The sequence below is a fragment of the Salvelinus fontinalis genome, chromosome 25 (genome assembly GCF_029448725.1).
Source record: "Salvelinus fontinalis isolate EN_2023a chromosome 25, ASM2944872v1, whole genome shotgun sequence".
Lineage (NCBI taxonomy): Eukaryota > Metazoa > Chordata > Actinopteri > Salmoniformes > Salmonidae > Salvelinus > Salvelinus fontinalis.
The window spans coordinates 5,156,950-5,182,386 of record NC_074689.1 but is presented as its reverse complement, the minus strand read 5'-3'; the positions used below and the strand labels follow the sequence as shown (position 1 = coordinate 5,182,386).

General features: G+C 47.7%; 1 protein-coding gene across 2 annotated transcripts in view; it reads right to left on the bottom strand.

Moving 5' to 3' along the window:
* Nucleotides 1-875: 875 nt before the first annotated feature.
* The window catches only part of LOC129822788 (5-hydroxytryptamine receptor 5A-like), a 48,472-nt gene continuing 23,910 nt past the window's right edge, over nucleotides 876-25,437 (bottom strand). Inside the window, exons 2-3 of one of the 2 annotated variants that reach the window (XM_055881207.1) lie at nucleotides 24,465-25,275; nucleotides 876-2,108 (exon numbers count right to left, since the gene is read on the bottom strand). In XM_055881207.1, the coding sequence (XP_055737182.1) occupies nucleotides 1,779-2,108; nucleotides 24,465-25,190 (1,056 nt within the window). In that variant the 5' untranslated portion in view covers nucleotides 25,191-25,275 and the 3' untranslated portion in view covers nucleotides 876-1,778. The remainder of the gene's footprint in view (nucleotides 2,109-24,464; nucleotides 25,276-25,437) is intronic. The other variant, XM_055881208.1, reaches the window with a different exon arrangement.

The following is a 25,437-nucleotide window of genomic DNA, read 5'->3' as shown; positions in this document are numbered from 1 at the left end:
TTAGAGCGTAGGGCTGGTAACCGAAAGGTTGCAAGTTTGAATCCCCGAGCTGACAAGGTACAAATCTGTCGTTCTGTCCCTGAACAAGACAATTAACCCACTGTTTCTAGGCCGTCATTGAAAATAAGATTTTGTTCTTAACTGACTTGCCTAGTTAAAAAAAGGTGAAAAATAAAATAAAAAACTGCGTGGCCAAGCACGATTCCAACACCATCATTAAGTTTGCTGACGACACAACAGTGGTAGTCCTGATCACTGACAATGATGAGACGGCCTATAGGGAGGAGGTCAGAGACCTGGCGGTGTGGTTCCAGAACAACACCCTCTCTCTCAATGTGAGCAAGACAAAGGAGCTGATCGTGGACTATAGGAAAAGGAGGGCCGAACAGGCAACATTAACATCAACGGGACTGAAGTGGAGCGGGTTGAGAGTTTTAAGTTCCTTGGTGTCCACATCACCAACAAACTATCATGGTCCAAACACACCAAGACAGTTGTGAAGAGGGCACGACAACTTTTCCCCTCAGGAGAATGAGAAGATTTGGAATGGGTCCCATATCCTCAAAACGTTCTACAGCTGCACCATCGAGAGCATCCTGACCGGTTGACTGGTATGGCAACTGCTCGGCATCCAACCATAAGGCGCTACAGAGGGTAGTGCGTACTGCCCAGCTTCCTGACATCCAGGACCTATATACTAGGCAGTATCAGAGAAAGATTGTCAAAGACAGTTACCCAAGTCATAGACTGTTCTGCGGTGCGAAGTCTAGGACCAAAAGGCTCCTTAACAGCTTCTACAACCAAAGACATAAGAACAACTAAACAAATGGCCACCCAGACTATTTACATCGACCCCCCCCCCCCCTCCCCTTTGTTTTTACACTGCTGCTACTCGCTGTTTTTTTATCTATGCATAGTCACCTTCCAAATTACCTCGACTAACCTGTACCCCCTCACATTGGCTCGGTACCGGTACCCCCTGTATATAGCCTCATTATTGTTATGTAAATTTACTTTTTGATAGCTTTGATTTTTTTAAACTTTTGTATATTTAGTAAATATTTATTTTGTCTATTTCTTGAACTGCATTGTTGGTTAAGGGATTGCAAGTAAGCATTTAATGGTAAAGTTTACACCTGTTGTATTCGGCTCATGTGACAAATAAAACTTGATTTGATGCAAAAACATCCTAAAAGTTTTGAAAGTCTTTCAACAAGCTGATTAGCAAGAACTTGGTTGACGCAGAGTTGGGAAAGGAGACGCTAAAAGAGCCTGTGCTGGTTTGTCAGATTTGCTCTCTAGCTCTGATAGAGCTAGCCTCCTGGGGGAGTGGCTGTTCGTGTGGTTCAGCTTGAGCCTGAGCCTCAGCCCCATTCTCTGCATCTGCCTTATCCCCAGCCTTAGTCTCAGCCACAGGAGGCTGCTGAGGGGAGGATGGCTCATAATAATGGCTGGAATGGCACGAATGGAAGGGCGTCCTCCCTCGTCCTCCCCAGCCTCAGAGTCAAATGAAATTAAAATATTTGATACCATTCCACTTATTCTGCTCCAGCCATTAACCACAAGCTCGTCCTCCCCAATTAAGGTGCCGCCAACCTCCTGTGGTCTCAGCCTTAGTCTCTGCCCCAGCCTCAGTGTCAAATGAAATTAAAATTATGGCCAATGTTCTGTGGTCAGAGACGATAGGACCCGCTGATTTTAACCGTTATTTTACACTGTCAGTTTTGTCCTCCAGCCCTCGTCCTCCAGCCCTCGTCCTCCAGCCCTCATCCCCAGCCTCAGTGTTGGCGGGAGAACAAGTTCTTCAGGGCGTTGTTGTAGTTCTTGTTGAAGGCTGTGTATATTAGCGGGTTGAAGAAGGAGTTGGAGTAGCCCAGCCACAGGAAGATGCTCTTCCAGATGGGCGGGATGTCGCAGTGGCACAGCGGGATGATGAGCTCCGTGAGGAAGAAAGGGATCCAGCAGAGGACAAAGACGCCGATCAGTATGCCCACCATCAGCGCCGCCTTCTTCTCCTTCTGCTCGCGCCACGTGTCGCCGTCCATCTGAAAGGTCACCGTAGCGTGGCGCACAGTAAACACCATCTGGGGCTGCCGCGATGCCTCCACCTGTCAATCAAACAGTCAGCCAATCAGTTAGTCAATCCAATCAGTCAACCAATTAAGAAATTAAAGAACCGACCAATCAATCTGTTTTTAATTGCAGGCGTTCAGTTTTACATTTGTTCATTTTACATAAGCCATAAATTGTTTTGTTCTCAGTCAATTAGTCACTTAGTCAATCAAACAGTCAACCAATTGATACTCATCAGTAAAAGAACCAGCCAATGTATTAGTTAATTGAGCAACTAGTCAGCTAGTTGAACCTTGTGCGCAAGTCAATAAACGTATCACTCAAAAACAAGCAAAATAGTGTCTGATGAATCAATCAGCCACGCTATAGGTCATGAACTACAAGCCCCGACAGAATTCAAGCAGCAAACCTGGTTTCAAAAAACAAATAAAGCAACACCTCATGGCACAACGCCTCTCCCCCATGTGACCTACTTGTTGTCCGTATGTAAAGTCTTCTGGCTGTAATGTGTTTTCGTTCTATGTCGGAGCCCAGTAAGACGAGCTGTCGCCATTGGCGTCCGCTAATGGGGATCCTAATCAAATCAAATCAAAAGCCATCAGCCTCACACAGAATAAATGGAATGAAAACACCATCCTTCAATCTTTCCGTCAATCTCTCCTCTCCAGGCACCCGCCCTGTTATAAGGAGCCTGATGAAATAGTGTTTGTCTCTACACCTGACCGCTGCAGGTCATCATGCACGAGCTGTTTACAAACCTACACTTTCCTCCCAGCAGATCACACCTGGGTTGCACGTCCCAAATGGCCCTCTATGGGCCATGGTCAAAAGTAGTGCACTAAATAGGGACGCAGTCCCTGGTCTATTAAAACTAGAGTGGCAGGTAGGCCGGCAGCCTATTGGCAGCAACAACAACACCAGGTGCTCTAAGACTGAAGTATAGAGATGTATAAAGAGCTTAGTCAGAATTAGTTGACGTTAATTCTTACAGAAATCAATAAGGGCCAGGATGCCAGGGAGATAAATGGAGAGAGTTATTCCATTTGCAGCAGAGGATAGGGGTTAAAAGCATAGTGTCTAGGGGGAAGTTGCTGATGCCAAATTGAAGGGTAGAGCATATTGAACCCTGAGGTACTGTGGAAAAAGGGCTTGCAGTTTGAAGGGGAATCTGGGATTGTTAGATCAATTTGTGTGCTTTGATGAAATATAGCCATTGATTCTTGAAGAATATAATTTATAAATGCCTCACAAACTTAGTTCAACTGTCTTATCACATCACAACGCAAGATACATTATGTACTTTGTATCTCATTCATGGCAGTCCTTGCATCCATAGATCTGTCTATGATTTTGATATTGGTTACATTTCTCTAGTCCCTCTATCCCTCAGCTGTTTATCAAAACAAGTGTTCACGTTGTTGTTGTTGGAATCCAAGATTGCCTCTTTGACAGTGTATATGGACGTAATACTTTAAGTGCAGATATCTGGGACTGTGATATATGAACGCCTGACTCCTGTCAATAGATTACGGTTTTCTTAGTGGTGAAATGTGAAATGTCATTTTCAGACAAAAAGGTAGCTAACAGTCCTAAGTGACTTAACTACATTTTTGTGGAATTTAAAGACATGCTCGGGTACTTTGGCGAGAAAGAAAATACTTTTGAAACCTCCTACATTGGGTTGGAGAATGAGGAGAATTACTGTTTTACCTCAATTACCTACGAAATCCTTCGTTTTTAAAGCGATTGTTTTCTTGAAGATGTGCCACCACGTGGGCCAGTCTCCTAGCAATTTGAGTTATAGCCAATGAGCTTCAGTCCCTTAAATTTGAGTGACAGCTATCAAGAGGCCTGCCCAGCATCCAATGAGGTTGCAGGGCGGGCCCAATAATTCAGTGGACACAGAAGAGAGAGAAAGAGAGAGCAATAACGTGGTGCACATATCTGCACATACAGTGCCTTCGGAAAGTATTCAGACCCCTATACCTTTTCACATTTTGTTACGTTACAGTCTTATTCTGAAATGGATTACCTTTTTTTTTTTTTTAAATCCTCAGCAATCAACACACAATACCCCATAATGGTTTTTAGATACTTAGCAAATGTATAAAAAAACAAACAGAAATACCTTATTTGCATAAGTATTCAGACCCTATACTATGACACTCGAAATTGAGCTCAGAGTGCATCCTGTTTCCGTTGATCGTCCTTGAGATGTATCTACAATTTGTTTGGAGTCCACATGTGGTAAATTCAATTGATTGGACATCATTTGGAAAGACACACACCTGTCTATATAAGGTCCCACAATTGACAGTGCATGTCAGAGGAAAAACCAAGCCATGAGGTTGAAGGAATTGTCTGCAGAGCTCCGAAACAGGATTGTGTCAAGGCACAGATCTTGGGAAGGGTACCAAAACAATTCTGCAGCATTGAAGGTCCCCAAGAACACAGTTACCTCCATCATTCTTAAATGGAAGAAGTTTGGAACCACCAAGACTCTTCCTAGAGCTGGGTGCCCGGCCAAACTGAGCAGCTGGGAGAGAAGGGCCTTGGTCAGGGAGGTGACCAAGAACCCCAAACTGAGCAGCTGGGAGAGAAGGGCCTTGGTCAGGGAGGTGACCAAGAACCCAATGGTCAATCTGAGAGAGCTCAAAGTTTCTCTGTAGCAATGGGATAACCTTCTAGAAGGACAACCATCACTGCAGCATCCACCAATCAGGCCTTTATGGTAGTGGCCAGACGGAACCACTCCTCAATAAATGGCACATGACAGCCTTCATGGAGTTTGCCAAAAGGCACCTAAAGACTCTCAGACCATGAGGAACAAGATTCTCTGAATGCCAAGTGTCACATCTGGAGGAAACCTGGCACCATCCCTGCGGTGAAGCATGGTTGTGGCGGCATCATGCTGTGGGGATGTTTTTCAGTGGCAGGGACTGGGAGACTAGGCAGGATCGAGGAAAGATGAACGGAGAAAAGTACAGAGCGATCCTTTAGGAAAACCTGCTCCAGTCTGTTCAGGACCTCAGACTAGGGCGAAGGTTCACATTCCAACAGGACATCGACCCTAAGTACACAGCCAAGACAACGCAGGAGTGGCTTCGGGACAAGTCTCTGAATGTCTTTGAGTGTCCCAGCCAGAGCCCGGAACACCCAATCTAAATTCCTGGTAAACCTCGAAATGTCTCCTGAATTCTGAAAACTCTAAGGAATTAGCTAAAATTTTTAAATATATAAAAAAATACAATAAGATGCTTTTCATTTTAAGACATACAATCATAAAGATGTAAAACATTATCCCAAGAAACTCATCCAATTATTGAATATCATTGATAAGCTAAAGATGTTTAATTTTTTCTTCTTCTCAAATGGTTTGGCACATTGCTCAATGCTCTAAAAACCATTACACAAATCAACAAACTGAATCGAACATCGAACATCTCTGGGGAGACCTGCAGCAATGCTCCTCGTCCAACCTGACAGAGCTTGAGAGGATCTGTAGAGAAGAATGGGAGAAACACCCAAATACAGGTGTGCCAAGCTTGTAGCGTCATACCTAAGACACAAGGCTGTGATTGCTGCCAAATGTGCTTCAACAAAGTACTGAGTAAAGGGTCTGAATACTTATGTCAATGTGATATTTCAGTTTTGATTTTTTAATACATTTGCTTGTATTTCAAAAAAACTGTTTTTGCGTTGTCATTATGGGGTATTATGTGTAGATTATGATATTTTTTTACCTTTTTTTTTTTTTACATACAAGCTGTAGCGTAACAAAATGTTGAAAAGGTCAAGGCGTCTGAATACTTTCCGAATGCACTGTATGTGACATATTACTGTCACGTTCCTGACCTATTTATGTTAGTTGTTATGTGTGTTAGTTGGTCAGGACGTGAGGTTGGGTGGGCATTCTATGTTTTCTGTTTCTGTGTTGGTTTTGGGTTACCTGGTATGGCTCTTAATTAGAGGCAGGTGTTTGGCGTTCCTCTAATTAAGAGTCATATTTAGGTAGGCGTTGTCACAGTGTTCGTTGTGGGTGATTGTCTCCTGTGTCTGTATGTATGTTCGTACCACACTGGACTGTAGCGTTTGTTTGTTTCGTTTCGTTTCGATGTCGTCTGTTTCCTGTACGTGAGTTTATGTTTAGTTATGTAAGTTTATGTTCAGGTTTCGTCTACGTCGTTTTCTTGTTTTGTAGTTTTGAAAGTGTTTTGTTTTGTTTCGTGCCATCGTCGTAGTTATAATAAAGATGGCTTATTTCCCTGAAGCTGCGTTTTGGTCTGAAGATCCTTCTCTCCTCACCTCATCTGAGGATGAGGAGAGCACCAGACGTTACAGAATCACCCACCACTCCAGAGCCAAGCAGCGGAGGCAAGGGAAAGCTCGACAGGGCAACAAGGATTTCTGGACTTGGGAGGAAATATTGGACGGGAGAGGTCCATGGGCACAGCAGGGAGAATATCGCCGTCCCAAAGCTGAGCTGGAGGCACGGAGGAGAGCAGAGGCTACCGGAGAGAGGAACCGGAGCTATGAGGGAACGCGTCTGGCACGGAAGCCAAAAAAGCCCGTAAGTAACACCCAAAAATTTCTTGGGGGGGGGCTAGGAGGTAGTGGGCCAAGGGCAGGTAGGAGACCTGCGCCCACTTCCCAGGCTTACCGTGGAGAGCGGGAGTACGGGCAGGCGCCGTGTTACGCAGTAGAGCGCACGGTGTCTCCTGTACGAGTGCATAGCCCAGTGCGGGTTATTCCACCTCCCCGCACTGGTAGGGCTAGATTGGGTATTGAGCCAGGTGTCATGAGGCCGGCTCAACGCGTCTGGTCTCCAGTGCGTCTCCTCGGGCCGGCATACATGGCACCTGCCTTACGCATGGTTTCCCCGGTTCGCCTACATAGCCCGGTGCGGGTTATTCCACCTCCCCGCACTTGTCGGGCAACCGGGAGTATTCAACCAGGTAAGGTTGGGCAAGCTCAATGCTCAAGAGTGCCAGTATGTCTCCACGGTCCGGTATTTCCGGCGCCACCTCCCCGCCCCAGCCTAGTACCTACAGTGTCTACACTACGCACTAGGCTACCAGTGCGTATCCTGAGCCCTGTTCCTCCTCCACGCACTCTCCCTGTAGTGCGTGCATCTAGCCCGGTGCCTCCAGTTCCGGCCCCACGCACTAAGCTACCAGTGCGTCTCCAGAGCCCTGAACACACTGTATCTTCTCCCCCTACTAATCCTGATGTGCTTGTCCTCAGCCCGGGGTCACCAGTGCCGGTACCTCGCATCAGGGATAGAGTAGGCTTTGAGAGTACAGTGTGCCCTGTCCCTGCTCCCCGCACTAGTAGGAAGGTGCTTATCATTAGCACGGTGCCTCCAGTTCCGGCACCACGCACCAGGTCTACAGTGCACCGTATCCGGCCAGAGCCATCCGTCTCCCCAGCGCCATCTGAGCCATCCGTCTCCCCAGCGCCATCTGAGCCATCCGTCTCCCCAGCGCCATCTGAGCCATCCGTCTCCCCAGCGCCATCTGAGCCATCCGTCTCCCCAGCGCCGTCTGAGCCATCCGTCTGCCAGGAGCCTGCAAAGCCGCCCGTCTGCCATGAGCCTGCAAAGCCGCCCGTCTGCCATGAGCCTACAGAGCCGTCAGCCAGACAGGAGCCACTAGAGCCGTCAGCCAGACAGGAGCCGCTAGAGCCGTCAGCCAGACAGGATCTGCCAGAGCCGCCAACCAGACAGGATCTGCCAGAGCCGCCAACCAGACAGGATCTGCCAGAGCCGCCAACCAGACAGGATCTGCCAGAGCCGCCAACCAGACAGGATCTGCCAGAGCCGCCAACCAGACAGGATCTGCCAGAGCCGCCAGCGAGCCATGAGCAGCCAGAGCCGTCAGAGCGCCATGAGCAGCCAGAGCCGTCAGAGCGCCATGAGCAGCCAGAGCCGTCAGAGCGCCATGAGCAGCCAGAGCCGTCAGAGCGCCATGAGCGTCGAGAGCCGTCAGCCTGCCATGAGCGTCGAGAGCCGTCAGCCTGCCATGAGTGTCGAGAGCCGTCAGCCTGCCATGAGCGTCGAGAGCCGTCAGCCTGCCATGAGCGTCGAGAGCCGTCAGCCTGCCATGAGCGTCGAGAGCCGTCAGCCAGCCATGAGCGTCGAGATTCGTCAGTCAGCCATGAGCTGACCTTCAGCCTGAAAAGGCTAGATACCCAGAACTGCCCATCAGTCCAGAGCTGTCTCTCTGTCCGGAGCTGCCTTTCAGTCCGGAGTTGCCCCTCTATCCTGATCTCCCTCTCTATCTTTATCTACCTCTATATTCTTATCTATCCCTCTGTCTTGATTCATCTCTCTGTCCCGGTGTTGTCCTTATTGGGTATGTTATTAAGAGGATTTTGTGGGGGAAAAAAGAGGGTGGACATTTTTGGAGGGAGGAAGCTAGGATGGATTATGGTGGGGTGGGAACCGCGCCCGGAGCCTGAGCCACCACCGTGGTTAGATGCCCACCCAGACCCTCCCCTAGTCTTGTGCTGGTGCGTCCGGAGTTCGCACCTTGTGGGGGGGGTACTGTCACGTTCCTGACCTATTTATGTTAGTTGTTATGTGTGTTAGTTGGTCAGGACGTGAGGTTGGGTGGGCATTCTATGTTTTCTGTTTCTGTGTTGGTTTTGGGTTACCTGGTATGGCTCTTAATTAGAGGCAGGTGTTTGGCGTTCCTCTAATTAAGAGTCATATTTAGGTAGGCGTTGTCACAGTGTTCGTTGTGGGTGATTGTCTCCTGTGTCTGTATGTATGTTCGTACCACACTGGACTGTAGCGTTTGTTTGTTTCGTTTCGTTTCGATGTCGTCTGTTTCCTGTACGTGAGTTTATGTTTAGTTATGTAAGTTTATGTTCAGGTTTCGTCTACGTCGTTTTCTTGTTTTGTAGTTTTGAAAGTGTTTTGTTTTGTTTCGTGCCATCGTCGTAGTTATAATAAAGATGGCTTATTTCCCTGAAGCTGCGTTTTGGTCTGAAGATCCTTCTCTCCTCACCTCATCTGAGGATGAGGAGAGCACCAGACGTTACAATTACGCAATTTTCGTGGACCACTTTTAGCCTGTGAGTGCTACTTTCAGAACTACTGGCAATAAAGTAACCAAAAGTACAGGAGAATCTCTTTAAGACATGCAAACGAAGGTAATACACAAGGCATAAGCAATAACGACCCTGTTTGATGTTGTTTGATAGTCTCAACTGGATTAAACATAGCCGATTCCTTTTGTATACCAAGTAGCAGTAGTCGACATATCAATATCACTTCCTATTAGAACACAGTGGTTCTACTCCACTGAGCCATTCCAGGGGGCTGGGGATTGCGTTTAAACATGGGTTGAAAGTAAGCCCGCCTGAAGTGCACTCAGAAATACCCTACCGGAAACAATCATAAAAACATGATGCAAATACAATAATTACACAGTAACAAATTTCATTGTACCACGTAAAAAAGTATTCAACCTGTTTTTGTATTCACAAACCCCTGAAAAGCTAGCGTTTGTTCTTCCTATATACATTTCAAATGTATTGGAAACAGGTTATCAAGTTATGCCATGGAACATGTTAGAATGTGTTCATGCTGTGTGTAATTTCCAGTAGGGCTCCGATCGCGGCCTGCGTGCTTCCTTGTGTTAAGATGTTATCACAGCTAATATTCACGACTCCTTTTGTGCACGCTGTTAACTGGGCTGACCTTGATCCAAACACCCATGTATACAAAGTACCATACCACAGATAAAACAGCGTAACTTTTCTCCATAGAAAATGAACTGACTGAACTAATTCAGTTGAAATACCACAGTTCTAGAGGGTGATAGTTGACTGTCTAATTAATTTATGTGAAAACTAGAGGAAGTTTTTACTTCCTCTAGGTGTATATGGTGATAAATATTCATGCTAGGTGCCAATTAGTTTCTATTGTTTGAGTGTGGTATAATTTAACAAAACATACGGAAGCTGAAGGATTTTTTCCAATGACCTACCAGTCTATAAGAAGTCTACTTTTAACCATCTCCAAATCAGTGAAATAGCCGCAATACATTTGAGCTGTTTTGTAGCAGCCAATTCTCTTAACAAACCTGGGGAACTTAAAAGTGTATGCAGGGGTTTGCTTATTGAATATAGCCAGAGAGAGAGTAGAGGCCAGGGTTTGGGTCATTTCCACAAATTCAATTTAAATTAAATTCCCTCTCCCTATACATTCCATCAATTCTAAGTCAAGAAAAAAATAACAATTCCCAATTCAATATTCTGCCACAACAATTCACATAATTAAATTCCTTCCCTTCTTTCAACTCAATCCAAACTGAACCCTATTACGTCAATTCATGGCAGATTTCAAAGACCAACTTTACCTAATAAGGAACTAAGAGGGATTCCTGGTAAACCTCAAAATGTCTCCTGAATTCTGAAAACTCTCAGGAATTAAGGGAACTATCTTAAAATGTTAAATATATAAAATAAGACAATAAGATGGTTTTCATATTAAAACATACAGTCATAAAGATGTAAACCATTATCCCCAAAAACTCATCCAATTATTGAATATCATTAATAAGCTAAAGCTGTTAAAAATAATGTCTCTGAATGGTTTGGCACATTGTGGGAAACAATGCTCCATGCTCTAAAAACAAATACACAAATCACCAAACCTTTTTTATGAGATAGGGACACACCTAAAACACATTCGCTACACATTTATTTATATTCAATGTAACATTTACACATCATGTTGTCAAGTGCTTAAATGCAAAGTTTGAAACAAGATTCATGATAGAAATTAGAGGAACTTGCAGAGCTGTGGGCATGTTGGCAACACTCCCTGTGTGCTTTTCCCCAGAACAGGGTTCAGTTCCCATCTCCACCATTCATAATATGTGTGTCTAAATAAAGCAAAAATACTAAAGGTAGAGTGAAATTCCTTCTCCATAAATGAGAGCTTTATTAATTCAGGAGTTAAATTAACCCTTTTTAACGCTGTAAAAGAACCGTTGGTGTTAATAACCAGAGTTGAATGCTATTCTTACTCTGTATAAAGTTAAAGGTTGAGTAAGTAAGAAATGTGTCCACAAATGTTCTCGAAATGTCAATTATATGTGAATAGTTTATGATTAGTGAATGCCATAATGCTGTTATTTTGTTAGGTACTTCTCCCTATTAGCTGACATTTTTCAAAGCCATTTTACCTGTCACGCTAGCTGCTCGGTTCAAACAGATTCACAATTCATGGGAATGTAGTGCAACACGGACTGACTCCCTCTGAGGCACATGTTGCTAGGCAACTCATCCAGAGCTAAAACCAGTGAGAGAAACACGCTAACAAACGTTTGTGCTATGAAATGAAATAAATACTGCACTCTGACCCACAAAACGTATTCGCTAGAGTTATGATGGTGTTGTTAGACAAAGCAAGAAAAGTGAACTTCAAAACGTGATGTAGTTGTATTGGAATTTGCAACTGTTGTTGGTAAGTAATGAATCAACTAGCTCCTGACATGACTTACCATTATTATTATATTTCCCAGCGTGCTCTATTGCAGGTAGATTTTTTAATTTGTTTGTTTCAATATCCATGTATTTGCATGTACATTGATTAATTGATCTTATGCTATACAAAGATAAATAACATACATTTTTCTAAACTAATACAATCCGTTAGTAGTTGGATTTATTGAACCCGTTACTAAAATGATTGTTCCAGTTTAAATGTTTAAGTCGGTCTTTGTCCAATTAACTCTACCCTTGCAGTCATTTTTAATGCAGGTTGTGGGTAATTAGTAATTTACATGTGTAGTAGCCTAGCCTATTTACCAACCAAAAGCCCTTGACCTGTCTGATGGCAAATTAACGTTATTTTGCTTCACTGAATGTTAATCTGTATATTTGGTTATTTTAACTCTGGCTTCGTTTGCTAGTCTACCACAGATCAGACACATTTAGCATGCTGTAACCTAGCATAAATCAAGTGTATTGTTTTGCTATTGGCTCATAGGCAACGTGAAAAGCCTGTTGAAGTTGTTAAATATTGCTATTATTTTCTGTGTGTATCATGATGAAGATAGTCCTAATGTAAAACCCTACGCCTGCTCTCTACTAGGCGTAGAAGAGCTTACGCCCGGGTGGTGCAACAGGTATCATTTTTCGGTCCAAAGTAGAGCCCATTTAACATCTGATGTAGAGTTATGACCTACTTATGACCAACTGGTGCAACCGGTCCCAGTTGTTGGATATCCTAACTCGGGCTGGATTCCAATAGGAATTACATATCACTTTGCAAACCAGCATAATGTGCCTTGCCCAATGTGGCCTACAAACCAAGACTTTCAGACCAGTGTGTTATGGTAAAACTAGGTGGTTGAGGTACAGCCTTATATGATATGTGATGTATTGCCATAAAGGGTTTGATTTCATGGATAAAATATTCACTTAGGCGCTCACTTAGTGAAGGGGAATTGAGTGAAACAACCATGTCTATCACAAGCAAACACAGTGGTAATTATGAAGTTCACTATGAAGGCACACTGGGATATATGCAAATATTTGTGTGTATTTGGACAGACGTTAGAATTTTCACCCATGATTGTGTTTATTAGTGACAAAGACTAGGTCGTTGGATTCACCTTTTTCGACTTTTATCTAGGGTTCCATAAAATTATGTGTTCATAAGTGTGTTGAAATACCAGCAGGTCCGTCTTTGATCATCTGTTATATCCATATCACAGATCAGGCCATTTTATGAAATTATGTTGACCTTCAGGCTGATGTTTAATTCCAATTATACAACGGGTGGTTTAGAATTCCCATTGTTAGAGCCTCTCCTGCCCATGATAAATGAGACAACATACACATGGCCACGTTCATTTAAAGTGGAATCGTTACGTCGTTACCTAGCAACGCACTACCACAACTACTTTTACAACTACTAGTCTTAGCACCTGTAACTCGTCATGGATGATTTTAAAGTTACTCTTGATTTGTTTTATCCACTAATGTTTAATGAATGGTGCCAACAAGAAGAGGAGGAGGATATTAAATAAATTAAACAAGAAGAAGAGCAAGTTGACCAGCAACCTGAGCCTAGCTTTAACGTTAGACATGCAGAAATCAGTAATGTTAGCACTGGTATAGACAACATAGAAAAGAAGCAAAGTGAACAAGCTAGCTACATCAAGACAAACCAACTGGGCAGTGAAGTGGTCCCGTGTGGCTCAGTTGGTAGAGCATGGTGCTTGCAACGCCAGGGTTGTGGGTTCAATTCCCATGGGGGGACCAGGGTTCAATCCCCACGGGGGGACCAGGATGAATGTGTATGAACTTTCCAATTTGTAAGTTGCTCTGGATAAGCGTGTCTGCTAAATGACTTAAATGTAAGTGCTTTCTGGAATGGCTGTCAGAAAAGGGTATAAACATTGATATGGTAACTGTTTCAAAACAGGAGAATGATAATATTCTCTGGAGTTTATACACCACCTACTAAATAAGGTGTGGTTTGATTTGCAGTTGCACTTTTGCCAAAGACACAATGAAGGAAATCACAAACTGAAGCCAGACTCATTCGTGATAAAAGACAAAAGTGAAGAAACCAAGAACCATAAAAATCCAATGGAAAGAGACGGAGAGAATCATTGTGGCTGCATTTATGAGAACCTAGGAGAATGAGCCCCGCCTCGTGGAAATGTGCAATTCAGTATCATAAATAAATAGCTGTCGATGCTGTGACTATATGAAAAAAATTGTCATTGTGGTTTCTATTCTGATCTGTTGTATCAATGTCTCTGCTACAATGTTTCAGTGCTGTTTTCAGATCCATGGACAGCGCCCCTATACAATGTTTTGATCCGTTATTAAATTTTCCTACGCAATGCGCTGTTTTCAGAACCATGTAAAGCCTCCCTAGAAACCAAGGTTCTGGAACTATCAACCAGCGCTTGGGCAGTTTTGCTTTCCATGGCAGTCAATACGAATAGAACTAACGACCAGAGAACGCCTAAAATGTAACTTGACATCCAGTCTCAGTGAATGTAGCATCATTTTTTGTTTAAAAAATGAATGGTTTCTGAAATAATCTTGATTTTAATGCTGGTAACCCGTTGTATAAAAGCTGTAATACACTTGAGTCGGTTTCGCCTCATGGCTATGACCACATCACAGCCATGATAAAAATGTCATAACACATGGCCTCTCATGTATTATTGCTTAATTGATATCCAGCCAAATGGCACATTTACGAGATTTGGAATAATTCATCACCCACCTTTTCCATTCAGACTGATTATAGAAGATAGTGAGCATGAAATTGATAGGACAACCTAAAATATATGAACTGGTGTCACGACTTCGACCGAGGCAGGCTCTCCTTCCCGTGCGGGTGGCGTTCGGCGGTCGTCGTCACCGGCCTATTAGCTGCCACTGATCCTTTTCTCCCCCTCCCTATGTGGTTATTGGGTTCACCTGTTGTGTATTAGGGTTAATTAGTTGGGCTTATTAGTCAGCCGGCCCGCACGTTTCTTTGTGCGGGATTGTTTGTCTGTAAGTAGTGGTGTTGGTTTTGGGCTACGTATTTTCTGGACTGTGTTCCTTTACCCCGTGTCTGGGGTTGGTTATATAGTACACCCAGTGTGTTAGTAGGGTGGCCTAGTTTGTCCGTGTTCATTAAAGAACATTTTGTATTGGCACCTGCTGTTTCCTGCGTTTTGACTCCACACTCCGACACCCAGGCCTTACAGAATCCCGCACCACAATGGAGTCAGCAGGAGCAGCGGCCAACCCTCTCCCATCGATGGAGGAACGGGTGCTCCAGCTTACCACTGTTCTCCACCGTATTGGATCAGCGATGGATTCGATGATGGAGCGAATGGACCGATGGGAGAGGAGTGGTTTCCTCTCTCCACCTTTGGCTCCTCCAGCCCAGGACTCTCCATTCCTCGGCTCCAGCGCTCTCCGTCTGACACTCCCGAGGGCTTATGATGGATCGGCGGCAGGGTGCCAGGGGTTCCTACTCCAACTGGAACTGTACCTTGCCACCGTAAGACCCACTCCCTTGGGAGCGGAGAGGGTGAGTGTCCTCGTCTCCTGCCTCACGGATCGTGCTCTGGAGTGGGCCAACGCAGTCTGGAATGGCCCAGACTCGGCGAAGGAGCATTACCCAGAGTTCACCCGCCGTTTTCGGGCCGTATTTGACCATCCTCCAGAGGGCAGAGCGGCGGGAGAACGACTGTTCTACCTTAGGCAGGAGAAGAGGAGCGCCCAGGATTACGCGCTGGAGTTCCGGACCCTGGCTGCAGGATCTGGGTGGAACGACAGGGCCCTTATTGATCACTACTGGTGTAGTCTCCGGGAGGACGTCCGCAGGGAGCTAGCATGTCGGGACACCGCTCTTTCTCTTGATGAGCTGATTGACATGTCCGTCCGTCTGGACAATCTGCTGGCTGCCCGCGGGCGTTCTGAGAGGGTCCTGTACGTTCCACCACCCAGCCCCTCCGCTCCTATTCCGATGGAGTTGGGAGGGGCTGGGCCGAGGGATACCGGAGGAGGAGGCTCTCCCTGCACCAGCTGTGGTTGGAGAGGACACACGGCCGATCGGTGCTGGGCGGGTCCGTCTGGGAGTCGAGATGGCAGGCGGAACGCTTCTCGATCACCCCAGGTGAGTCAGCACCAAACTCACCCAGAGCCCCCTGTTAGTCACATGTTTGTCTTGATTTTTTTCCATAAATGTTTTCCCTCTTCCCAGCATAGGGCGCTAGTCGATTCAGGCGCAGCTGGGAACTTTATGGATCGCGGATTCGCTCTTAGGTTAAGGGTTCCGCTTGTGCCGATAGATTCTCCCTTTCCCGTGCACTCCCTAGATAGCCAGCCATTAGGGTCAGGGGTGGTCAGGGAGACCACGGTCCCCCTGGACATGGTGACGCAGGGGAATCATAAGGAGCGTATCAGCTTTTATATTATTGATTCGCCTGCGTTTCCAGTGGTGCTAGGGATTCCCTGGCTGGCCCGGCACAATCCTAAAATTTTGTGGAGACAGGGGGTTCTCCAGGGCTGGTCAAAGGAGTGTTCTGGAAGGTGTTTGGGAGTTTCCATCGGTGCCACGTCGGTGGAAAGTCCAGACCAGGGTTCCCCGGTGTGCATTCCCCCCGAGTATGCCGATTTGGCAATCGCTTTCAGTAAAAAGAGAGCGACTAAATTACCACCTCATCGACCGGGAAGGGATTGTGCGATAGATCTCCAGGTAGACGTTGCGCTTCCCAAGAGTCACGTGTACCCATTGTCCCAAGAGGAGACGGTGGCTATGGAGACATGTCACTGAGTCTCTGGGACAGGGGTACATTCGGTCCTCCATCTCACCCGCCTCCTCGAGTTTCTTTTTTGTGAAGAAAAAGGAGGGAGGTTTCCGTCCGTGTATTGATTATAGAGGTCTAAATGCCATCACCGTAGGGTCTAGTTACCCACTACCTCTCATTGCTACGGCAATGGAATCATTTCACGGAGCACAGTTCTTCACAAAATTGGATCTCAGGAGCGCGTATAGTCTGGTGCGTATTCGGAAAGGAGACGAGTGGAAAACTGCATTTAGTACCACATCGGGTCATTATGAGTACTGCGTCATGCCATATGGGTTAAAGAATGCTCCAGCCGTTTTCCAATCCTTTGTAGACGATATTCTCAGGGACTTGCACGGGCAAGGAGTGGTTGTTTATATCGATGACATTCTGATCTACTCAGCCACTCACGCCGCGCATGTGTCTCTGGTGCGCAAGGTGCTTGGTAGACTGCTGGAGCATGACCTATATGTCAAGGCTGAGAAGTGTGTGTTCTCCAAACGAGCCGTCTCTTTTCTGGGTTATCGCATTTCCACCTCGGGCGTGGTGGTAGGGAGTGACCGCATTAAGGCCGTGCGTAATCGGCCGACTCCGACCACGGTAAAAGAGGTGCAGCGGTTTTTGGGTTTTGCCAACTACTACCAGAGGTTTATCCGGGGTTTTGGCCAGGTAGCAGCTCCCATTACCTCACTGCTGAAGGGGGTCCGGTGCGGCTGCAGTGGTCAGCAAAAGCGGACGGAGCTTTCAACAGGTTGAAGGCGCTGTTCACGGATGCGCCCGTGTTTGCGCATTCGGATCCCTCTCTAGCATTCATAGTGGAGGTGGACGCGTCCGAGGCTGGGGTAGGTGCCGTGCTATCACAGCGCTCTGGTACGCCACCAAAACTCCACCCCTGTGCTTTCTTCTCGAAGAAGCTCAGTTCAGCGGAGCGTAACTATGATGTGGGGGACCGGGAGTTGTTAGCAGTGGTCAGTGCCCTGAAGGTGTGGAGACACTGGCTTGAGGGGGCTAAACACCCTTTTCTCATCTGGACCGACCACCAGAATCTGTAGTATATTCGGGCAGCTAGGAGACTGAACCCACGTCAAGCAAGGTGCGCCATGTTCTTTACCCGATTTCAGTTTACGTTAACATATAGACCGGGCTCTCAGAACGTAAAGGCGGATGCACTGTCCCGTTTTTACGATTCGGACGATCGGCCCACCGAACCCACTCCCATCCTTCCCGCCTCAAGGCTGATAGCACCAGTGGTGTGGGAAGTGGACTCGGACATCGAGCGGGCGTTACGGGCGGAACCCGCTCCTCCTCAGTGTCCGGTGGGGCGGAAGTACGTGCCGCTTGGTGTTCAGGACAAATTCATTAGGTGGGCTCACGTTCTACCCTCCTCGGGTCACCCTGGAGTGAAGAGGACGATGGGGAGTCTTCGGGGGAGGTATTGGTGGCCTACCTTGGCGAGAGACGTTAGGGTTTATGTTTCCTCCTGTTCGGCATGCGCCCAGAGTAAGGCTCCTAGGCACCTTCCTAGAGGGAAGTTACAACCCCTCCCCGTTCCACAACGGCCTTGGTCGCACCTGTCCGTAGATTTTCTGACCGATCTTCCCCCGTTTTAGGGGAACACTGCGGTACTGGTGATTGTGGATCGGTTCTCGAAGTCCTGTCGTCTCCTCCCGTTGCCCGGTATTCCTACAGCCCTACAGACTGCGGAGGCATTATTCACCCACGTCTTCCGGCACTACGGGGTGCTGGAGGACATCGTTTCTGATCGGGGCCCCCAATTCACGTCCCGAGTATGGAGGGCGTTTATCGAGCGTTTGGGGGTCTCGGTCAGCCTGACCTCCGGGTATCACCCTGAGAGTAATGGGCAGGTGGAGAGAGTGAACCAGGAGGTGGGTAGGTTTCTGCGGTCGTATTGCCAGGACCGGCCAGGGGAGTGGGTGAGATACATTCCCTGGGCCGAAATGGCCCAGAACTCACTACGCCACTCCTCTACTAACGTGTCCCCCTTTCAGTGTGTATTGGGGTACCAGCCGGTCCTGGCACCATGGCATCCGAGCCAGACCGAGGCTCCTACGTTCGAGGAATGGGTGCAGCGTTCCAAGGAGACATGGAGGGCCGTCCAGGAATCTCTCCAACAAGCCAGTGGACGGCAGAAGAGGAGCGCTGACCGCCACCGCAGTGAGGCCCCCGTGTTTGTACCGGGGGACAGGGTCTGGCTCTCGACCCGAAACCTGCCCCTCCGCTTGCCCTGCCGGAAGCTGGGTCCGCAGTGTGTAGGGCCCTTCAAAGTGCTGAGGAGAATAAACGAGGTGTGTTATCGATTACAACTCCCTTCCTATTATCGTATTAACCCCTCGTTTCATGTGTCTCTCCTCAGGCCGGTGGTAGCTGGTCCCCTGCAGCACGGTGATGTGCCGGAGGTCCCTCCTCCTCCCCCCTCTGGACATCGGGGGGTCCCCGGCGTACACGATACGGGCCATTCTGGACTCGAGACGCCGGGTGAGGGGCCTTCAGTACCTCGTGGACTGGGAGGGGTACGGTCCGGAGGAGAGGTGCTGGGTACCGGTTGGGGACATTTTGCATCCGTCGATGCTGAGGGATTTCCATCGCCTCCATCCGGATCGCCCTGCACCTCGTCCTCCGGGTCGACCTCGAGGCCGGTGTCGGCGCTCTGCGGGAGCCGCGCGTCAGAGCGGGGGTACTGTCACGACTTCGACCGAGGCAGGCTCTCCTTCCCGTGTGGGTGGCGTTCGGCGGTCGTCGTCACCGGCCTATTAGCTGCCACTGATCCTTTTCTCCCCCTCCGTATGTGGTTATTGGGTTCACCTGTTGTGTATTAGGGTTAATTAGTTGGGCTTATTAGTCAGCCGGCACGCACGTTTCTTTGTGCGGGATTGTTTGTTTGTAAGTAGTGGTGTTGGTTTTGGGCTACGTGTTTTCTGGACTGTGTTCCTTTCCCCCGTGTCTGGGGTTGGTTATATAGTACACCCAGTGTGTTAGTAGGGTGGCCTAGTTTGTCCGTGTTCATTAAAGAACATTTTGTATTGGCACCTGCTGTTTCCTGCGTTTTGACTCCACACTCCCGACTCCCAGGCCTTACAACTGGCTCCATCCTCTTAATCACGGGTGCAATAAATCCAACTACTAACAGATCAGAGTACATAAAAAAATTAGCAAACGAATAATTAAAAAATTTACTTGCTAAACAGCATGCTGGGAAGTGTTAATCAGCCCCCTGAAACCATTTCAAATGTATTTTTCCAAAGCTAAAATGTAAGCAATAAAGAATAATTTAGTAAACAATACTGGAATTAAGCCCCTATACACTGACTGTACCAAAAATTAGGAACACCTGCTCTTTCCATGACATCGACTGACCACGTGAATCCAGGTGAAAGCTATGATCCCTTTTTGAGACAATTGAGACATTGATTGTGTATGTGTGCCATTCAGAGGGTGAATGAGCAAAACAAAAAATGTGTGCCTTTGAACGGGGGATGGTAGTACTGTAGGTGCCAGGTACACCAGTTGGAGTGTTTCAAGAACTGCAACTCTGCTGGGTTTTTCACACTCAACAGTTTCCTGTGTGTATCAAGAATGGTCAACCACCCAAAGGATATCCAGCCAACTTGACACAACTGTGGGAAACATTGGAGTCTAGATGGGCCAGCATCCCTGTGGAACAATTTTGACACCTTGTAGAGTCCATGCCCCGACAAGTTGAGGCTGTTCTGAGGACAAAAGGGGGTGGAACTCAATATTAGGAAGGTGTTCCTGATGTTTTGTACACTCAGTCCACCCAAATTACAAAATTACAATGTTGTAGTTCATAGACTGCTTAAGGGTAAGGAAACCAATATGTAATTTGGGTGAACTATCCCTTTAATTGGGATACATATTGCACATCCTCATTAGAAAACATTTTAATGTAATGCATATACAGTACTGTATATATTTATACATTTTTGATCAAACATTATGTGTTCACAGTAGTGTGTTGAAATGATTTAAAACAACATGTGTGACTTGGGGTGGGTATTCTATCTTCTATTATTTGTATTTCTATGTTTTGGCCGGGTAGGGTTCTCAATCAGTGTCACGTTTGTAGTAAGGAGGAGACCAAGGCGCAGCGTGATAGGAATACATTCTTCTTTAATTAACGAAGAACACATAAACCAACTAATAAAACAAAAAAACGAACGTGAAGCTATGATAAACCGAGTGATGACACAGGCAACTACACATAGACAACTACCCACAAATACAGGTGGGAAAAGGCAACCTAAGTATGGTTCTCAATCAGAGACAACGATAGACAGCTGCCTCTGATTGAGAACCACACCCGGCCAAACACACAGAAATACAAATCATAGAAAAAGGAACAAAGAATGCCCACCCAAATCACACCCTGACCAAACCAAAATAGAGACATATAAAGCTCTCTACGGTCAGGGTGTGACAGTACCCCCCCCCCCCCAAAGGTGCAGGCTCCGGCCACAAAACCTGAACCTATAGGGGAGGGTCTGGGTGGGAATTTCTCCGCGGGACGTGGACCCTCGCCACCAACCCCGGACTGGGAACCCTTGTAGCGGGCCCCGGACTGGGAACCCTTGTTGGGAGCTCCGGACTGGAGGGCTTCTCTGGAAGCTCCGGACTGGAGAGCGCCTCTGGAGGGTCCGGACTGGAGGGCGCCTCTGAAGGGTCCGGACTGGAGGGCGCCTCTGGATGGTCCGGACTGGAGGGCGCCTCTGGAGGGTCCGGACTGGAGGGCGTCGCTGTAGGGTCCGGACTGGAGGGCGTCGCTGGAAGCTCCTGACTGGAGGGCGTCGCTGGAAGCTCCTGACGGGAGGGCGACGCTGGGGGCTCTGGATTGGTGGGCATCGCTGGAGGGTCCAGACTGGAGGGCGTCGCTGGAGGGTCCGGACTGGAGGCAGGCACAGGACTCACCGGGCTGGAGGCCGTTTCTGAAGGCTCCGGGTTGGATGCAGGCACAGGACTCACCAGGCTGGGGAGACACACAGGAGACCTGGCTCTAGGAGCAGGCACAGGACTCACTAGGCTGGGGAGACATACAGGAGGCCTCTTCCTTGGCCAAGGCACCGGATACACTGGGCCGTGGAGGCGCACTGGCGGTCTCGAGCGCAGAGCTGGCACCACCCAGACATGGGAGGACATCCTGGCGGGAAAAGATCGCCTGCCGTGGGAGCAGCTGGAAGCAGAGAGGAAGGTGGAGGCAGCGAGAAAGAGGGCCCAGGATTACACAGGGTCACGGCTGACATTAAAGACCGGGAGGCCACTCCCAATTATTTGGGGGGGGGGGGGGGGCACACGGGGGGGTTTGGCTGAGTCAGGTTGGAGACCTGAGCCAACTCCCCGTGCTTACCTTGGCGAGCGGCGTACTGGTCAGGCACCGTGTTATGCGGTGGAGCGCACGGTGTCTCCAGTACGCGTTCTTAGCTTTGATCCATGGCAAGAAGCCTCCAGTGATGATCCATGGCACGAAACCTCCAGTGATGATCCATGGCAAGAAGCCTCCAGTGATGATCCATGGCACAAAGCCTCCAGTGATGATCCATGGCAAGAAGCCTCCAGTGATTAACCATGGCACAAAGCCTCCAGTGATGATCCATGGCAAGAAGCATCCAGTGATGATCCATGGCACGAAGCCTCCAGTGATGATCGATGGCACGAAGCCTCCAGTGATGATCCATGGCACGAAGCCTCCAGTGATGATCCATGGCACGAAGCTTCCAGTGATGATCCATGGCACGAAGCCTCCAGCGACGGTCTTCAGTCCGGCGCCTCCAGCGACGGTCTTCAGTCCGGCGCCTCCAGCGACGGTCCCCAGTCCGGCGCCTCCAGCGACGTTCCCCAGTCCGGCGCCTCCAGCGACGGTCTCCAGTCCGGGGCCCGCAACGAGGGTGCCCAGTCCGGGGCCCGCAACGAGGGTGCTCAGTCCAGGGCCCGCAACAAGGGTCCTCAGTCCGGGGCCTGCAACGAGGGTCTTCAGTCCGGAGCCCGCTTATGAGGGTCCTCAGTCCTGGGTCCGCGACGAAGGTCCCCAGTCCGGGGTTGGCGATGAGGTTACCCCGCACCAGAGGTGCCACCAAAGTGGGATGAGCCAGTGGTGGAGCGGGGTCTGCGTCCCACACCTGAGCCGCCACTGCGGATAGATGCCCACCCAGACCCTCCCCTATAGGTTCAGGTTTTGCGGCCGGAGTCCGCACCTTTGGGGAGGGTACTGTCACGCCCTGACCTTAGAGATCCTTTTTATGTCTCTATTTTGTTTGGTCAGGGTGTGATTAGGGGTTGGTATTCTATGTTCTATTATTTGTATTTCTATGTTTTGGCCGGGTAAGGTTCTCAATCAGGGACATCTGTCTATTGTTGTCTCTGATTGAGAACCATACTTAGGTAGCCCTTTTTCCCACCTGTCTTTGTGGGAAGTTGACTTTGTTTATGGCACATAGCCTTTAGCTTCACGGTTTGTTTTGTAGTGTTTATTGTTTTTTTCGCCGTCATATTAAATAAAGAAAATGTACGCTCACCACGCTTGCGTCTTGGTCCAGTTCATTCAACAGCTGTGACAACATGTGCATTCAATTTCAATGCTAAATACATAAACTCCAGTAACTGGAACTTGCACAATTATAATACAATTTAAGTTTTACTTTTATAAAATCCAAGGATGTTTTTATTTTACAATTCAAATTCAATTCCATTACAGACCGCCTAAATGCCAAATCCATTCCAATTCCATTTCAATGATGGTTCTTGTTCAATTCCACATCATTTCCAATTTAGACAGTCTAAATTCCAAATAAATTCCAATGCCATTCAAATTTTTGTTTTACAGTTTAAATGTAATTCCAATTCAGACAGTCTAAATTTCAATTAAATTCCAATTATATGTACTTTTACAGATTGCTGCAATTCCAATTAAATTCCAAGTAAATTCTCCACTTCATGCTTGAATTCCAGAATTTAGAATAAATTAAAAAAATGTTGAATTGACCCCAACCCTTGTGGAGGCAACATGGAGGCAGCTCCATTTGAACAAGCTTGGGCCTGTTGAGTGGGTCTGCATCCCAAATGGCACCCCGTTCCCTATTTAGGTCACTACTTTTGACCAGAGGCTATAGGGCCCTGGTCAAAAGTAATGCACTTCATAAGGATATGGTGCCATTTGTGACGCAACCTGGGTGTCTGGTCTATGCCAGGGGCCTTGCTGATTAGAGAGAGCCGCTGTGGGGAGGACAGTACAGTGACCCCTAGCCTTGTTGAACATGATGGGTATTTATAGGCCACTGTGCCTACAGTATAGCCATTAATACCAGCCGCTTCTTCACTTGCCACTGCTTCTTGATTATTTCCTGGATTAAATGTCCGTCTGTATGGGGAACACATTATCTCCCACCCTCTGTGTGTGTGTGTGTATTTGTGTGTGTGTGTGTGTGGATGCGCATGTGTGTGGGCCTATGTAACAAACATACATGTGTACACGCCTCCATGTGAATTGTTCCGTTGAGTGTGAGATACAGTACACACAAGCGTTAGAGAACGATACACATCCTGCAGCACCATCACAACACCATCAGAACACAGTTCAGAATGCGCTGTGGTGATGACATGATTGGCTACTAATTGCCCAGCAACCGATATGAGAGCGAGAGCATATCCTCATCAGTCGATAATAATGTGATATGCACCTCAGGAGCAGATATGAGAAAGCTATAATGACACTGATATAATTGAGGTATGTTCAGATAATTATTCAGATCGTGTTTGAACCTTTATCTGAACGTTGATTAGGGTTGATTATGTCCGTCAGAAATGCCAGAGGAGCTGTACGAGTGTGTCTAAGTAATAATAAGGTAATGAAATCATCTGATTATTAATGCCATGCTATCCTACTGGTAGTTCATCATGTGGATCCCACATGAAACAACCAACCATGCAGCGGGCAAAACTAGTTGAAAAATAAATAATTTGAAAAAAGTATTTTTGATGTAATTCTAACCAGTTTTACCCGCCTGGCATGGTGTAAGACTATGGTAACAAAAGTACCTCAATCACCTCAGCCATAGGCGTGATGGTGTTGGTCTTGCGCGAGCCGATGCGGAACTTGGCCGCCTTGTAGATCTTCCAGTAGACGAAGAGCACCACGCACAGCGGCAGGTAGAACGCTCCGAAGGTGGAGAAGATGGTGTAGGAGGGTGCCTGGCTCACCTGGCACTCCATTCCCTCCTCTGAGTAGGTCTCCCCCCAGCCGAACAGTGGCGACAGGGAGATGACTGAGGACAGCAGCCAGGTGAGTACGATCATCACATTGGAGATCCTCTTGCGAGTCTTGAGTGTGTACTCCAAGTGTCTGGTGATGGACCAGTAGCGGTCCAGGGCGATGGCGGTCACGTTCCAGATGCTGGCCGTGCAGCAGAGCACGTCGAAGGAGATCCACACTTGGCAGAGCACGCGGCCCAGCTTCCACAGCCGCCCGTTGAGCTCATGTACCAGGCTCAGTGGCATGACCAGGGCAGCCACCATCACGTCCGAAATGGCCATGGAAGCCACCAGGTTGTGTGGCACACGGTGGAAGGTCCGCACCCTCAGGATGGTGAGGAGAACCAGGAGGTTCCAAACAAAGGTGGCCACCACCAGCATGGCTAGCAGGGTGAGGGTTAGCACGCTGAACACCGAAAACGGACGGTAGAAGTTCCCTGCTCCATACCCCAGGTTGTCGCTACCAGCCCCGCTGATGTTGGTGGTCACTAGGCTCATGTTGGGCTCAGTCATGTTCAACAGTGTTCAGCAGCGGTCACACAGCCCAGCTGGCTGAATTTGGCCAGACAGGTCTGTCACAGGGAAGGCTTCTGATATCCTGCAGTGTAGAGAGAGATAGAAGAAGAAGCTTATTAGGGGCTCTATTCAATCAGTATCGCTGAAGTTACAAATTGCGTGATAGAAATGTGAAGGTAATTTCTGATTGAACCGACATATGCAGCGTTCACCGTGAATGCAGTCTACGCCAACTAGGGTTACA